The sequence below is a fragment of the Herpailurus yagouaroundi genome, unplaced genomic scaffold (genome assembly GCF_014898765.1).
Source record: "Herpailurus yagouaroundi ecotype Mexico unplaced genomic scaffold, PumYag 190, whole genome shotgun sequence".
Lineage (NCBI taxonomy): Eukaryota > Metazoa > Chordata > Mammalia > Carnivora > Felidae > Herpailurus > Herpailurus yagouaroundi.
Genome location: NW_024412421.1, coordinates 36,582,959 through 36,600,234, shown reverse-complemented (window position 1 = coordinate 36,600,234; position 17,276 = coordinate 36,582,959). Strand labels below are relative to the sequence as shown.

Sequence of the window (17,276 nt, the reverse complement as noted above, 5' to 3'; positions counted from 1 at the left end):
CCTCGAGAAACCACCGCCGGACAGAACAGGAAGCGGTGTCCATCTCTTCTCCCTCCGTTCCTGACTTTGACTTGGGAGAGTAACAGACACCTGCGAAAGACGGGCGCGGAACCAGGAGACGGGGACCAGGGACCAGGCTACGGGGACAGACCAGGGCGGGCACAGGGCTGTGGAAACAAGAGACCCGGGCGGGCACGGGGCTGAGGGGACCGGGGGGACCAAGAATGGGGACGAGGCGGGCTCTGATGGGGAGGGGCAGACATCCTCAGTCCCTGCGCAACCGAGCTCGTCTTCTCAAGGACCTAGGCGCTTCTGAAACTGCCTGCGCGGGGAGGCGGGGAGCGAGGGGAGCCACGGGATGAACACAGTCCGCACGCGTCCACGCAACCCGCTTCGTGGAGCGGTCACTGTGCCGACGCACCTCCTCACCAGAGCGGCCACTGGCAGGGAAGGCCCACCTGCACCCCCCCCCCCGAGGACACTCCCGCGGGGACCGGGTGCGAGGACAGCACGTGAGGGCAGCGAAAGGACCGTGAGCGAACAGCGCGGGACAGCTGGGAGGGGACAGCGCGTGACGGCAGCACGTGACCACAGGGAGCGGGCGGCGCGTCTCGCTCGCGCTGCGCCGCCGCACGCAGCCGCGGCCCTGCGGAGCCCACGGTGCCACAGCGGCACAGGTGGGGCCCAGCGTGGGGTGGGGACGGCGTGGCGCGGGGCGCGTGCTGTCGGAGGGCGCGGAGCGGACACGGAGCGGCGAGGCGGCACGCACTCCGCGCGGCAGGCGCGCCCCCAGCAGGCGGGCAGGTGGAGGAGGGACCGGGGAGGCGCCGCGCTCTCACCTTGATGGAGGGGTCCTGGCAGTTGATCTCCAGGCGCTGGCGCTTCAGGGCCGGCTCGTCGTCGTCGGTCACCACATGGTTCTCTAGGACCACTGAAAACCAACAGCGGGGACAGAAGACACACTTGAACGTGAACGGCCGGACGGGGCCGCGTCGATACTAAGCTAGTAAGCAGTCGGGCCGCCTTTCCGGTAATGGAGAAATAACGCAAGCCCTTTCTCATTGTACTTGTTTCATGTAAACTTAACATTCTCAAACAGAAAACAGGAGCTCCCCTTAATCTCAAAAAAAAAAAAAGTGCAACACCAGACAAAGGAGGTCCCTGATAGGCCACCAACTTGACCTAACACCAAAACGACAGACTTCCCACTTAGCGCTTGCTCCGTTGAGCTGCCCTGTTGGAACGTCAGCAGGAGAAAACCTAAGTGACACACGTTTCTCTCCAGCGTCCAAGTCCTGTCTGTTGGCCACCTCACTGGAAAACCAAAACCGCTCTTATACTCCCTTTCCGTAGGTGTTTACTCCTCAAAACCGTCTCAGCCCCGGCGCGCGGGGAGACCGCCTCAGCTCTCCCTGCACCAGCCACCCGCCCTGTCCGCACCTCCCAACTCCCCCTCCCAGCTCCTCCGCACTCTGGGCCGGCCCGGGTGTGCTCCCCACCGCCTTCCTATCGTCCAGCATCCGCCGCAAAACAACAGTAAAGGTAACACAAAATCCCACACCAAAACTGCCACAACCACATCGTCCCTGCAAAGGCACTTCTCTCTACCCCTGCTCCTCGGCCCCAGACCTAGTCAATCTAATCTGTAAGCGGGACACACTCACAAACGTAGACAGAATTTCAGATTCGATGTTTGTTTTCCACATGATACGGTGAGGGCTTTTCCATTTTGCCCCGGTATTTCCTCCTCCTCATCTTGCCAAAGTCACCAACCTTCACGGCCTAGTATATTTCCCTTCCCCCGTCCCGCGTGGTCACACGTGGACACAAACAGGTACACAGAGTGGGGCTGCCACGGGCTTACCAACAGATCCGTCTGCGTTTTTCCTCTGCACTTAGCAACGGAACGTGGACAACCCTCCTGGCTAGTGGCTTCAATTACTTTTTAAGGGCAATATCAGAAGTATTACCAGTGCGTGAGGATACACAGGTGCGTGTGTAGAACACCGTACGTATACATGCACACACCAAGACAGGTTACCACGGCACTTGTGGGAATAAACCGTAGCACGCAAACACTTCGGGGTATCATCTGTCCGCCTTTCAAGTGAACCCCACATTCTAGTTGAGCACCCCACATTCTGGATGGACTCGCCGCGACAGGCATCATCGTCCGCCTTGCTCAGACGGTGCTGTCTGACCACATCCCTGCTCCTCCCCCAACCATCCCAGAACCACCCACCGCCCAGCCATCTCTACTCGGGGAAATCCGTCCCCCTTCCCTGCAGCCCCGGGCAGATGCTGGAACTCACACCGGCTCATGCCGTGATACCAGCCATGGCACGGTGTCTACCCCCCGGGCGGGTGCCTCCCCGCCCTTTACCCACAGAGCTATACACAGATGTGGGCAAAGCACATCCTGCTGGCATGTGATTCCTCACCTGCTAAAGGACAGCTGGGGCAAGCACGGGGAAAGCCAGGTGCCCTGCCCCCACCTCAAAGCATTGACGCTTCGACAGGTTGTACAGACTAAGGTTCCAAATAAGATCTCGATTTTTTTTAAAGCGTCAAAGCCTTTAAGCCCATACCTACTAGATGACTCATCTCAAAACCCCAAAACTTGGAGACGCTGAATAGTCCTATGGCTCAAACGTGAACCTTTCATGGGTCCAAGGCAAGAGCCGTAAACTGATTTCCTAGAGGTAAATTATCCAGAGCTGTACCTTGCAGACCCTTATAGCCAAGGTCAACAATAACAGAAAGCATCTTGCTTACCAAAGGGCTTTGCATCCTGCACTGTGGATCCTGTGGAGGGAATGCCTCAGCCACCTCCATAGAAATGGGTGAGGATGGATTCTCATTCAATTAAGTAAAAATAGGAAAAATCCATGCTTGCAAGTGTTTGTGGTTAGCAAAACACGGGTTCTCAAAACCCGAGTCTATTTACTCCCACTGGTGGGTGAAAACTGGTAGGTGAATTGTATCAGGACTGGAAGACAGATCCTGGCAACCGTTATTCTAATCCTTTTAATTTGCTGAACAGAAAGCAAGTCCAGTGAGGTTAAGTGACTTGTCCAGGGCCACACGGCTGGTTCCTGTAACTACAGAAGAGTCCGTGCCCCACAGCAGCGTCAAGTACCTCAAGGCTTTAAGCAAAGGGGCAGACGTGTAAAAGGCGGTGCACCCGCGGCAGATGACAGAGGTGAGCATGCCAGGATCCTAGCAGTGACCTTCTATGGACGTGGGGCTACAAGTTTACTTTCCTTCGTCCTTTGCTACATTTGCACACCTTGCTTGCGCTGCCTTTTAGAATTCTGCTCGCAGTACTTTTAGATAGAAGAACTCCGTGTTCATTACAGCCGTGACTAACAACTGGAAGGGCAGGCCTAAAGAAGGCTGCAGTCTCGGTCCATGCTAGACGGGCACAGTGAGTGTAGCCATGGCCGGGGGCGGGGGGGGGGGGGGGGCGGCAGCGAGGGGACATGAAAAGTAGAGGAACCTAAACATCTTTGTTTTCATACATGCCAATAAGCAGTTCTTCTGCTAGGATTTACTTCTACTTGCCTAACTACTTGTAAATTTCCCAAAGTTCGTATTTTATGGATGAGGGAAAAAGATCATCTCAGTCTTAAGCCCACTCTAGAGGCAAACACGTATATGCAGCATGGTATTTGCTGGGTGTGTGCAAGTCCTTTTGGACCAGAGATTGGAAGCTTTCTGCCTACTAAGGCCTCAGAGAGCCCCGTACACAATGGTCTCAAGAAACAGTGAACTATAGTTCCCAGTTATTTAAGGAACAGAGACGGGATAAAACCAAGCTTAGAAATGGTTTCTCTGAGCCTTCTCTGAACTATAATCTACAGAGAAACAATTTATTTAGGAAGGAAACTCTCTGGAAGTTTAACAGTTCTAAAAAGGTTTAAAAGTTATGTAATAGGAACATTTTTCTTTGGTAACATTGCAATGTGTGTTTTCTAAAGAAACTGTCATTCACCTACCAAAACATGAAGACATTTTTAAAAGTGTTCTACAGTGATAGTGCTTCTGTTTTTCTTAGCTCAGTGGCATCTAAGGTGTGGTGCTAATGAGGCCAAGGTTCCAAGTTCCAGCTCTCAACGAACAGACTAACTTTCACAGACAAAACTGTGGTCACACAGCTGCACTCACAGACCGTAACTTTGTTCAGTGACCTGCCAGGCTCTTGATCTCGCCAGCCAACAGGTGACAGTGGTTCTTACAAACAAATCAGAAGCAAACTAAGAGGAAAAGCACAGCATCCCTCAAAAGAGGACCTCTATTTCTTTGTGACTGCTCTAGTGATTCTAAAATCATTTATACTACTCTCTCCCTTCCAGAGCAGAGCTAAGTTCCAAATGAAGTTTTTTCAATTAACATATCAAACAGATCACAAAAGATAGACGTCTTCCTACTTCTTATGAGATTTCTGAAAATTCTCTTTTCTGTGGGGAAAAAAAAAGTCAGCCTTTCAATTCTATTATTCCAAAAAGAATAACCAGGCAACTAAAACACTCAGTGATTGTATCGTATGCACTTCTCATTTCAAACTTTAAAAAAAAAAAAAAAAAGAGGGGGAGGAATTTACTAAGAAATCTTCTAAAACAAATGTGTACACAAAGCTTTTCATAGATGAAATTCCTAAAATGTAGGCTTTCTTTCATACACAGTCTGCTCAAACAAATATTTAAAGTTTCAAGGTAGATGTGTGCTTTTAACATCATTAAGAAAAATTACCAGCCTTAAACAAAAACACAGAAAAAAAGTCATTCTCACACACAGTCAATGACAGAATAACTGAATAAAACATTACTGCGAGGGGCGCCTGGGTGGCTCAGTCGTGAAGCGTCTGACTGGCTGAGGCCACGATCTCATGGTTTGCATATGAGGTCAAGCCCGTGTCGGGCTCTGTGCTCACAGCTCAGAACCTGGAGCCTGCTTGGGATCCTGTCTCCCTCTCGCTCTGACCACCCCCAACTCTCTCAAAAATAAACGTTAAAGAGAAAAAACCCACTATTGGAAATGTGATTATTAATCATGCAAATAAACCAGTTGAGTGTTTAAAAAAAATTAAAAAAAAAAAGTGAAAACTTTTCCGGGAAATCTGTTAGCGTCGTATCAAAAGTTTGAACATACACAGCAGTTCTACTTCTGGGAACTTACCCTACAAACACATCTGCGAAGATACACAGGCAAGGGTCCTGACTACCAGGGTGTGGTGCAGACAAGGTCAGTGGCGTCTACGGGGAAGAGGCCCATCGGTCGGGGCACACGCGAAGCAGACCTGTGCGCTCCCGCCAAGCATGGTTTCCAAGGCACACTACAGTCCGGGGGGAAGCTGTGGAACCAAGGGTCACAGGACCACCGTGGGCAGGGGAGGAAGGTGGCTTCCCCCTGGGATGGACGGCCACGGGGCCGACGTTCCGGCTCCCCGTGGTTAGCGCGTGCAGCGCCTTTGCTCTTGCTTTACTTTGCAAAGGAAAGAAAACTTCTGGAAGTGCTTCTGGACTTCTGAGGGACAGAGAGAATAAGAATGTGAGCTGCCCCCCAGCTCCCTACCTGGGTGACCAGGACTCAGGTCTTCCACGGCAATCTGCACCACGTCCGCCAGATCCTGTTCTGACATCATCCAGAGCGAGAGGAGGGTGGCCGGCGAGTGGGCAGGAGTCAGACTCACGCAGGACTGCGTCTCTGCCACCTACAGAAGTGAGACAGGGACAGGGAGATCACACGGTGACCTGTGACGTGAGGCTGACCGCCAGCCTCGTGGCTCCCAGATCACATCCGGTGCCGTGCTGTTTGATACAGGCCACTCCTCGCTTCAGACCAGCAAAAGATCGTGCTCTCGGAGGAGCGAGCAGCAGTTCAGAAACCCTGCTCATCCTCACCGCCAGACCGGCCCTGCCCCACAGCCTCCCGCTTCCTGCTTCCTCGGTCCACTCCGCGCACCAGCCTCCCCCGCTCGGCCTGCCGTGACGGCCTGAGCACTGACCGTGCCGTCCGCCGGCCCGGAGTCTCAGCGGCCCCCGCCCGGCCGGCCCATCCTGCCACACACGCCGCACCGCCCGGTACCACGCTGCCCTGCCTCCCGCTTTTACCTGAACGGGCCCTTCTACCCAGGGCTGTTGCCCCCATACTCCGTTTCTGCGGCTCGAGGCACCATTCCGCTAAGCGCCTCTGCTTTGCTTTCCTTTGGCTTCCAGAGCAGACCCAAAGCACCGCCCTGCTACCATGGCCTGGGAGCACCACCGTCCTTTCCCCCAAGCGCCCTCACGGGCAGGGGTTTCAACTGTCATCCCTGAGCCAAGAACCATGTCGGGAACAGTCAGTTACTTTCTTCTTGCCCCTGAAACACTCTGATTAGGCCAGGAGAGACCTTCGTGTCAGACATGGTCTATCAACACACGGATCTAAACATACTACGTAAAAATGGGACATCCTGGAGAAGTCAGGAATCAACGTCACCGTGATATTTTATCTTACGTGTTTCGTTTTAATTATTTGTGGCAAATGTTTATAAAATAGATCCCCAACTAGACTATGCCCTCAACTCCACACCTGTGTTCCTTTTGGCACTAAGTGCTCCCAGCCCCCAGTCAACACTCCTGTGGGGCAGGAGGAGTCAAATTAAAGTTTTCAGATCACCCGCTTTCAGCTACGGGTCTAGCGACAACTCCTGTTAACGAATAAGTTCCAAGAGGCATAAAGTTCTAAATTCTCACATCCTGTGAATAGAGTGGCTCCTCTTCCCCTTCTTCCAGATTTAAATTCTACATAATTTCTTAGAGAAAACAATTATAAAAAGGAGAAACCAATCTCCTGCCTTAAATCTCCCTTTTCTTTTTTCTTTTGGTGAGTGCAGGGGGTAGGGACAGTATGGGGGTGGGGATGGGCAGAGCAGAGAGAGAGAGAGAGGGAGAGAGAGAATCCCAAGCAGGCTCCAAGCTGAGTGCCGAGCCTGATTCGGGACTTGATCTCACGAGCCACGAGATCATGACCTGAGCAGAAGTCAAGAGTCAGATGCTTCACCAATTGAGCCGCCCAGGCGCCCCTTAAATCTTCCCTTATGGAGTATGTGCAACATTTCTATGTAAATGCATGATCAAATGTATAACCGGTAAACTTGCAAAGGTGCTTCTATTCCCAGTTGATACACCTGACTCAACAGAGAACAAGGTGTCTATGCACCAAAGGAGAAACTGATGACAAGCGCCAGGGAGGGAAAAAGAGGCCTCCAGGTACTGTGACAGAACCCTTTAAGAGTCCAACTATGAAAAGACAGCAGTGACGAAGATTTTTAATCTTTCCATGTCCCGCCATAAAAACACACGAGCAAGTAGGATAGCAAAACCAAAATCCAGGCCCATGTCTATAACAAGATTGAGTGATGAGGTATTCCTAATGAACCCCAAAATACCAGCAAGTGGGGACAAATCACTGACAGCTACAGGATCGCCATGGTGGGAGCAGGTACAAAGCAGGAAGCAGAGAGAAGCAATGGGACAGGGTGACAACAGCAGCTGAAACCAGGCGGTGAGCACAATCCAATGGCGGACAGCCGCAAAGGGCTTTGCGGGAGCTTCTAGAAGGCCTAGACAGTCTGGGCCCCATGAACTCTCAAGGCTAACTACCCAAAGCTCCCTTCTAGGCTAAATACCCTACAGAGAAACAACAGGAAATAGAATACCAAATGTACAGGACAGAGAAAATAGAGACTGAGAGAAATGGAAGTCTGGTTGAAGATGAGAGAGAAAGGTGTACCCGGCTGGCTAAATCAGTGGTACGTGCTCGGAGTAGTGAGTTCGAGCCCCATGTTGGGTACAGAACTAACTTAAAAAAAAAAGAAAGTGGGAGAAAAAAAACAGAGCCAGGAGAGCTCAGAAAATGAGTTACTGTGTCTTTTAAAACTTTCTAACATCAATAGAATGTAGAGCCTAGAACACGGAAATTAGAGATAACTATTCTAAATCCTGCCTCCCTTCTAAATATCCAGGCAAATTAATTCCACATGAAAACGAACAACAGAAAATACTGAAGTCCAATCTCATGCAAAGGTTATATGTTTTAAAAGAGACTAAAGGAGCACTTGGGTGGCTCGGTCAGTTAAGCGTCCGACTTCAGCTCAGGTCACGATCTCACGGTTCGTGGGTTCAGGCCCCGCGTCGGGCTCCGTGCCGACAGCTCGGAGCCCGGAACCTGCTTCGGATTCTGTGTCTCCCTCTCTCTCTGCCCCTCTCCCGCTCACACTCTGTGTGTCTCTCTCAAAAATAAACATTAAAAAAATTTTTTTAATAAAAGAACAGAAAAAGAGACTAAGGAGGAAACTAACAGCACTACAGACCATGAAAGCATAAAGCCATGTCCTTGAAAGAGATGAAACCCAACCCTAGTATTCCAAAACAAGCTCAACTACACAGAGGGAGCGGGTGATCGTTAGCCGTTCAGCCAGCATTACACATGTGCAGAAGTGAGGGGACAGGACGCAGGAGGGAAGTGACAAGGCGCCCAGGAGCACATAAACACGGTAAACTGTGCCTTAAGAAAAATGAAATGAGGAGAAGGGGGCAAATTGGAAGCATGAGAACGAAATGAAGGAAGAGTTCAAGAATGAGGAGCACAGGTGACGGGCAGAGAAGGCCCCGTGGACGTGGAGAGCAAGGCTCTAATGACGAAAACCAAAGCAAAGTCCAAGAAAACAGAGCACTCAAAAGTGTGAATCAAGAAAACTCTTCGGAAGGGGGAAAGTTTAAAACTACTTATGAAAAAGACACACCACAAACCTCGGTGCGGGAGCGGGGGGACGAATCAATCCCAAGACACGTGCTAATAAAAATTAAAAAAAAAATTCCTTTACACATCCAGGCAAAAACACCAGGTGACTTAAAATGGGCAAAAACGGATGATCAAATACAACAGAAAAAAGTAGATCAACGTGTCTAAGATACTCAAAGAAAGAAATGTGAGCCAAGAATTTTATATCCAGACAGAATGACTTTCAAGTGTGAAGGCAGCAAACATTTATCACCCGCTAGCTCTCAGAAAAGGGCGTTCCCATCAACCCTTCCTGAAAAAGCTGCTAGAAAACAAAGCTCAGAAAACTCAAGTCACTTGAGGAGACAACACGCACACTGGTTGGGGGTGAGCACTGTGCGTTTACAAGCAGAACTAAGACTAAGTGAAGAATATAAAGGAGAGAGCACCGTCCACAATGGCTACACGCTGTGTGACACACATACGACTGTTCACAATGGGGAAAAACATTGGGAGAACATACACAGAAAAAGGCCGACGATCTCCCATGACCACGCTGAGTGGGAGCACTGGCGTTCCCTTCTGAGAACGTTCGTGTGCGGATGAGTACTTCTGGGACAGTCCAGGTCGATCATTCTTCGTGTCCTTGAGAATCAGGACAAGCAGACCTGTGCCAAGATCTACGTACCCAAAAACCCAAAACAAAACAACACAACCAAGGCGTGGTTCTAGAGGCAAAAGGGTGGACGCAGCCTACACGTACACCAACAGGGAGTTACAACAGGGCCCACGAGGCCACATGACGGGACGCCAAGTGACTGTGTGAAAGAGCCAGGCAGGTGTCTCCCAGAAACCACGCCCAAGATACAGAATTATATGAATATAAGCGGGGCAGAAAGCGTATGGCATGCTGTTTTTTAAAAAGAAATATGCTAAATACGCAGAGACTATTTGCACAGATGATTCCTGGGACATAAGAGGGAGAGAAAATTATTTTCCCTTTTCACACTCTCATAATATTTGCATTTTTATCCTGCGCATGTGTCACCTTCTCAGAAATAAAACTGGTCAGCTAAACACATGGGCGTAAACTGCTGGGGAAATCCTCAATTCCAGCGTCCATCCCAGAGCGCGCTGCCTGGGCACTGGAGCGCGTGTCCCTCCCTGGGAGCGGGGGTCGCACGCACGGCAACCGCTCCGAGGAGGCGCCACGGCGAACCCGGTGGACCCAGGAGGGCCCGTCAGGCCTGACGCGGGGTAGAGAACAGATGTCTGCTGACTCCGTGTCCTCCAAAGATGACCCCTAAGTACAGATTCACTGGCAGTCAGTCTGAAGATCGGGGCTACTCAGGCCGTAAACTTGGTCGTCTTCTGTCCAAATTAAGAGCCCAAGCAAAGATTATTAAAGGGTACAGTGAGCTGTTTCCTGAAGGCAGTGGTCCTCGGGGACAAAATACCACCCAATCAACTTTTGACCTGTTGGATTTAAAATGTTTTGGGGTCACAGATTGCTTTCAAAATGTAAACAAAACAAAACAAAACAAAAAACTGTAGACCCTTTTCCAGGAAAAAAGCACGACAGACAAAATTCTGCCAAGTTTCAGAGCTTCACAAACACCAGGAAGGGCTGCCTATCTCAGCCGCCCTTCTCCTGATGCTCAGTGCAGGAACCCGAATTTACTGGGCCACGCGGCCGCCAGACCGCTCCCCCCACCAGCCGCTCCTGCAGCCTAGTGACCAGGCCTGGCCGAGGGGGTGTACGTGCAGATGCGGGCAGCTGCCACGACACCTCGTTGAGGACACCTGGCATGTGGCCACAGCCATCCTGTTTTCCTGCTGCTGGACTATAGGGATGAGGACGGGACAGAAGGAACCAGAACAGCGGAGCAAAGGACAAGACGGACGCTGCCACATGTCCCTGGACTGCCGGCCTCAGACTTCCTTATCAGAAAGGAAAATAACCAACCACCTGCTCTGAAACAGCGTATTCTGGGATCTGTAATGCGCAGCCAGGCTTGACCTAAGTGTTGCGCACCGAAGCCGTTCGCGACGGCCCTGGGCTCAGAGGCTCCAGGTTAAACTAGCTGTCTCATAAAGGGCTAATGGAAAGTTTTCAAACGCCCAGTTCAAGCTTTTTCCTGGCCTCTAACAGTTCCGCAAGCAGCTGAGGAAAATACTCCAAACTCTCCATAAAATCCTGCATCCCAACGTCTTCCAAATGAGGACACCACACGTTATCCAAGTTGTTTACTCAAAATGGTTCTGTTGCCAGGACAGAGTCACTTAAAATTCTGCTAACAGGGAAGGTTTGAATAGAAAAAACTAGGGCAAGAAGCCCAAGAAAACTGGAACAGAGCGATACATGCGGTTGCCATTTTGGCAAATTAAATTTGCCATTTCTCAGAAGTCCTGGAGACAGTCCAGTCTTAACATAATAAAGCAGCTGGACTGAGATTAATGTACAACAATGTCTCTGATGGCAACGACTAGTCAGAACCTTAGCAAGCCCATGAAGACAGCGTCTTCCCTGGGGCACAGGAAGGAGAACCCGCCGACCACGATCAACAACCTAAGCGCCTGAACTTCGGGGAACGAGAAAAGAAGTGACGGCAGGCCGTCCGTCCCGTCAACCGCTGCACTTGTTAACGGGAATGACACTGCTTCAATCACACGGACCAAATGGAAAGATCCCCAGAACACAACACCAACGGAAAGGAATATAAGAGGAAAATCGCCCGACAGCATGTATACGATCCCAGTTCGGCTTTCTAACAGGTGCACGCTCGCGTCTGTGTGTGTGTGTGTGTGTGTGTGTGTGTGTGCGCGCGCGCGTGCGTGTGTGGTCACATGTCTGTGTGTGTAATGCACACGAGAGGCCTGGAGTGATCACGGTGGACCTGCTGGTACCCGTGAGGGAGGGAGGGTGTAGATGACACTGGCTCCCTTCATCCTCTGTCCTTCCCGAGGGCAGAGCTTTCCGTAGGCACGTTATGACGATCACCGTGAAATGCTTTCTCCACGACAGAACAGTACATGGCCAAGGCCCACGGCATCAAATCCCAACAAACACGAGGGAGCCGCCTCAGCCTGCAGGGAAGCGGCATCGGGGATGGTCCTCGCCATCCTTTCTCCTCTCCCTTCCAAGTCCCGCCCCTCCTCCCCTGGGCTCGGCGGGCCACCTCGCCACCTCCCCCAGGGCTTCCCTGTGGCTCCATGGGCACCCCCCCACTCCTGCCCCCCCACACGCCGTGCCCTCCTCACAGCCCCTCAACAACAGCTCTGGGCTCACTCCCAGAGCTACTCCCCCACCCCCCCATCTCCGTTGCTCTGCTCCCCTCCAGAGCACAGCCCCCCAAGTTGCTGCCTAGACTTGCTGTCTTCATCCCCTCTAGAACCCAGACCAGCGGTCCCCTCTTCCCCCCCCCCCCCCCCCGCCCCCCAGCCAACCGCCCAGGTGGGTCCTGTGCTCCTCGCCCGCAGCACCTGCACGGGCTCTGTCCCGCCTCCTCCACACGCCTCCTGGCCTTCCCTTCCCTCTGTGGAGGTCGGCGTCAGAGGGAATGCCCGGCTGGGGGCAAGGCCTTTCTCAGGCCTTCTGGAACACCATCTGCATGCTGATGGCGCAGGCTCACCCTTCAGCTCAGACCTCTCAGGTGAACTCCAGACCCACGAAGCAAACAGCCTCCCGACACCACCCCTGGGAGTCCAGTCTCGATTTCGACGTGCCCAAACCGCACTAGACCCCCACCCCACAAGCGCCCTGCTCCTCCCAGACCTTCCCTGTCAAAACCTCCAGTCCTCGGTTCTTGTCCCTCTTAGAGCCACTCTGTGGGCAAGTGTCTGGCTTCCTGCGCGCTGGCCTCGTCACCTCACATCTGGATTTGTGTGCTGGCCTCTGCGTGGGTCTCCCCGCTCCGTCTTTGCCCCGTAACTGTTCCCAATACCCAGTGAAAAAGCTACTTGGACCGCGTGAAAACACATGTCAAACAATGCCCCTTACCTGTTCAAAGCCCACCAAAGCCTTCCTGCCAACTCAAGTGCTTGCTGGAGTGCCAGCCAGCACCCTCCGGGGCCCATCAGGCTCTCCCCACTGCTGCTTATGGGTCCCTGTCCAAGGTGGCCTCCCCACTCAGCAGGCACCCGTTCAGCTCAGGGCCCCGGCACTCCCAACACCTGCCCGCCCCTACCCAACGCCATCTTCCCAGAGACACTGAATTACACCCACTCAAAACCCACCTCCAGCACCCGCCTCCCTGCTCCCCTCTCCCGCTTCGGTGCAAAGCACTGATGGTCCACCTCACTACGTGTGCTAAATACTTACTTCGTCTAACACCTGTCTCCCCTACTGGAAGATGAGCCCCACTGGGGCAGGAAGTTCCATCACTCTGCCCCCTGCCTAGCAGAGGCTGCACACTGGAACGCTACGAGCCCACTGTGGGGTTACGTGCCAACGCACAACTGGGAAGGTCAGCATTTCCACTAAAACACCACGGAGTAAGCTCTTCAAAGTACTGCCTTTGTGTCTTGATCTCAATAAGGACTCAGTAGGAAGAGCCTGCAATTATCAATCTTGTGGTCATGAGTTCAAGCCCCACGGTGTGTGTACAGATTGCTAAAACAAGAAATAAACTTCAAAAAATAAAAGAAAATCAAAAAGGACTAGACCACAATGGAGTCATGAATCTGTTTAGTTTACGACGGCCAACTTCATACAAATGGCGCGCTCAGTCGTTAACAATGAAAGTATGACAAGCTGCTCATCACTTGTCAACAGCAGACACGAGCAGCCGTTCCATCAGCTGAAATACAAAACTGCACATTTATTTTTAATTTTGCTAACTTTTAAATATTTCGGATCCCCATAAATAAAACCACAAGGCCATTAAAACAGGCGTAAGAGACAAACTACTGTATTTGAGCACACACACAACTTTGCTTTAGCAGTAACAGCTAAAAAATAAAATGCTACAGGCGATCAGCTCTCGTTCCGTGAAAAAACACAGCAAGAAAAAACCACCAAATAAAGCCTCCCTGTGTTGACACAAGGACCTTCCCAGTCACTGCGGGAACAACACATGAGTTGTCTCGCTAGGGATGTCACACGTACGGGATTTATTTTCTCATCAGTTGTTTCAGGGCAGAAATTGTTCACAGAGCCGTTTCCGACATTAACCCTCGAGCGAAACCTTGATGCTGAGTGTGATTTGGACGAAGTTGTTTCCGCACAGCCTCCCCGGGCAGCGACCTGACTCCGGCTACTACAATTATTTACCAGCCATCAGAAGCACGCAGAGGGGCCAGTCTAAAGAGACACAGTCAGCGGAGGCCCCTACCTTGCAGGTCCTTGAGGTCTAGGGACGAGGACACGAACTGAGGGTTGGGAGCGTCCCGGGACAAATACATGACAGTCTCGGGACGCCATGACACGACACAGACGCTTGGGACCAGACAGCAGTGCCGGGGAGGACCTCTACCCCTGAGGCACTACTGCACGCCCGCCGCCCCGGCCCGCAGCCCGCTGAGCCGCCACCTGTCACCCCGCCTGGCTCCTGTTGGAGGCTTCGAACGCACGTGAGCAGGAATGTCAAGCCCGCCACGCCATAAAAACCACAACAGGGATTTCCATACCCATGGAAGGACGTGGCTAAGCAGCACTCGAGGCTAAATCTCCAGAAACGGGGAAACCTCCAGGAAACTGAAATCATTCCATTTAGTCAAATCCTTTTGGATGGAAGTAGTACAGTAATAAAATAATTAAAAGCTGGTCTGTGGCAAGCAAAAAAAAAAAAAAATCAGTATTTATTAAGCTGAGATATGTGGAAAAAACTCTGCTAGCTTCCTTTTTTCCTCCGAAATCCGTGTAGGCAAAGGACGAACTGGGGAGGAAAGGGACATAGTTCCATAAAAGGTCAGGGGCCAGATAAACAAGGACACTGGGAAGCAGGAAATCCTTCTTCCCAAGGTTTTCACTTCTTGGGAAAACCCAGCCCACTGCCCCTCGTGTAAGACAGCCCCCGAAATGTGTTTACATTTAAAATTAGACAAAGAAGGCCAATGAATAAGCCTCAGATAGCAGATCCTTCCCCTTAAGGTTAACATGTTTGGCTAAACGTGCCACTTTCACTCTTCCTTTCCAAAAACTACAGACCTCCTCAAACATCAACCACGACACACGAAGGAGAGGTGGCTGGATTCCAGCCGCTCCCACAGCCCCCACGGCCCTAGTTCACACGCGCACAGCACCCAGGACCCCCTTTACCGCCTTAAAGTTAGTGAGGCCCCCAAAGAGTTAATGCTTGTATGGGTGTATCTATCAGTAGTTACCATATTTGAAATTAGAACAGAAAATGTTTGAATATTTCTTTATTCGTTTGAAAATTGTAAAAATCAACATATTCCATGTTAACATACAAGATAGTTTCCGAGACAACAGCAGCAGCAAAATCTGAGCAAGAAGAGGGCCACAGTGTGGCATATTCACAAATCTGTCTAATGTCAGACTCACTGGGAAGCAGCTGGATCCCCCCACGCACTCAGCTCCCAATCTGCTGCACTAGAACCAACCATCCTGGTTGACACACATGAAGAAAATTCACCCTCATGCAGAGTGCTGCGGGGGCAGTATTTTACCAGCCTTTTCCGGCACCTGTGGATATTCTTTCTTAATCCAACAGCAAAACTCAACTGGTGTTTTATTTTTCTAAAGTCATGTTGCATTGAAACCCTATGAGTGAACATTTTACTTTATTGTTTCAAAATTCATTGGTCTGGGGGCGCCTGGGGGGCTCAGTTGGTTAAGCGTCCGGCTTTGGCTCAGGTCATGACCTCACAGTCTGTGGGTTCGAGCCCCGCATCGGGCTCTGTGCTGACAGCTCGGAGCCTGGAACCTGCTTCGGATTCTGTGTCTCCCTCACTCTCTGCCCCTCCCCCACTCACACTCTGTCTCTCTCTCACAAATTAAGCATTAAAAATTTTTAAAAACAAAAAATAAAGTTTCATTTAAAATAAATTAAATTAAATTAAATTAAATTAAATTAAATTAAATTAAAATCCATTGGTCTTGCACTTTCAATGGATCTTTCACCCAAGTGCAACTTTGTAACATCACGCACGGAACATTCCAGGTGTAGTTTATCATGTATTACCAAAAGCATCACATTCACTAACACTGATATCAGAAATACCTTTAAGTACTGAGAAGCTATCAGGATCTCGATGACAGATACACACTTCCCAAAATTCCTATTCCACTTGAAAGTGCAAATTTTCTCACCAGTAATGGTGCCACAGTGGCTTTCCTTGAAGCAACAGGCTAACTTAATTCATTCAGTAAACGGGCACCCAGATGGCTCAGTGGGTCAAGCATCTGACTTCAGCTCAGGTCATGATCTCACAGCTTGTGAGTTCGAGCCCCACATTGGGCTCTGTGCTGACAGCTCAGAGCCTGGAGCCTGAAGTCTGCATCGGATTCTGTGTCTCCCTCTCTCTCTGCCCCTCCCCTGCACACACTCTGTCTCTCTCTCAAAAAATAAATGTTAAAAAAAAATTTTTTTAAAAACTTATTAAGAAATACCCTAGGGGCACCTGGGCGGCTTAGTCACGAGCATCTGACTTCAGCTCAGGTCATGATCTTGCGGTTCATGAGTTTGAGCCCCACGTTGGGATCCTCTGTCCCCCCCCCCACCCTCCCCACCCTCTCTCTCTATAACATTGGAAAAAAATGCCCAGTCTGTCAGCTGTTCTTTTACGTGGTCCATGAGAAAACACAGCTAGTCGAGCTAGTAACACAAGTGCAGAAGGGGTGTCTCCAAGGCAGGGCTCTGAATCCAAAACACCGCAGAAGAACTTTCCATAACCTTCCCGTGTTGTCATACTGAGAATGAAACAGAGGGGTACTCGAGGGCTGAGACTTAATAAAATGAATTTGACTGCTTCCTCAGGGACATTCTTAGGTGAAAATGGCTGTTTTTAATTGCATGGCAGTGAAGAAAACAAGGACCCAGCTGCGGGCCGGGGGCTTGGCCTCTGTCGGGCCCAGGCCGCGGCCACTTTGCCACATCAACCCTGCACCATCGGTGCAAGTGTCAACCCACAAAAAAGACAAATGACCTCTTAGGATCATTATGAAAACCATTTTGACCTCACAGAGCCCCCGGCAAGGTCTCAAGTCACCCATGTGGCTCCCTGGACCACACTTGGACAAACAGTGCTTTCAGATATCATAGCTCCAGAAAGAAAGCAGAAGAACCGTGTATGACCTAAAGTGAACTTCAGATGTCTGCTATAAAATATAAACCATGAGTGCAATTACAAGCAACTTTCACCTGATTTACCAACTGCCAACGATAAGCGGAAAAACACTCCAGAAGCCTGTATGTGTCTTGCCATAAAAATTTTGGTGCTTACATTACTGCATCCATATTCTACTTCTTCCTTGGTAGCTATAAATTGTTCACACCGCCAAGGATTTACCCCGACAACACACAATACTACCTCTGCCAAAGATGCGG

The 17,276-nt window shown here is 50.7% G+C and overlaps 1 protein-coding gene and 1 long non-coding RNA gene across 7 annotated transcripts in view; one reads left to right on the top strand and one right to left on the bottom strand.

Annotated features, from left to right (window-relative positions):
* Positions 1–17,276, bottom strand: part of BANP (BTG3 associated nuclear protein) — a 110,959-nt gene that overhangs the window by 77,746 nt on the left and 15,937 nt on the right. For 5 of the 6 annotated variants that reach the window (XM_040443298.1, XM_040443295.1, XM_040443299.1 and 2 more), the window contains exons 2-3: positions 5,575–5,713; positions 840–931 (exon numbers count right to left, since the gene is read on the bottom strand). In XM_040443298.1, coding sequence (XP_040299232.1) covers positions 840–931; positions 5,575–5,644 — 162 coding nt within the window. In that variant the 5' untranslated portion in view covers positions 5,645–5,713. Of the gene's footprint in view, positions 1–839; positions 932–5,574; positions 5,714–6,113; positions 6,369–17,276 lie in introns of those variants that run through there. The other variant, XM_040443296.1, reaches the window with a different exon arrangement.
* On the top strand, positions 896–1,558 carry LOC121009916 (uncharacterized). The gene is made up of 2 exons (XR_005780916.1): positions 896–1,006; positions 1,354–1,558. It is a non-coding gene; the product is annotated as an uncharacterized LOC121009916 (long non-coding RNA).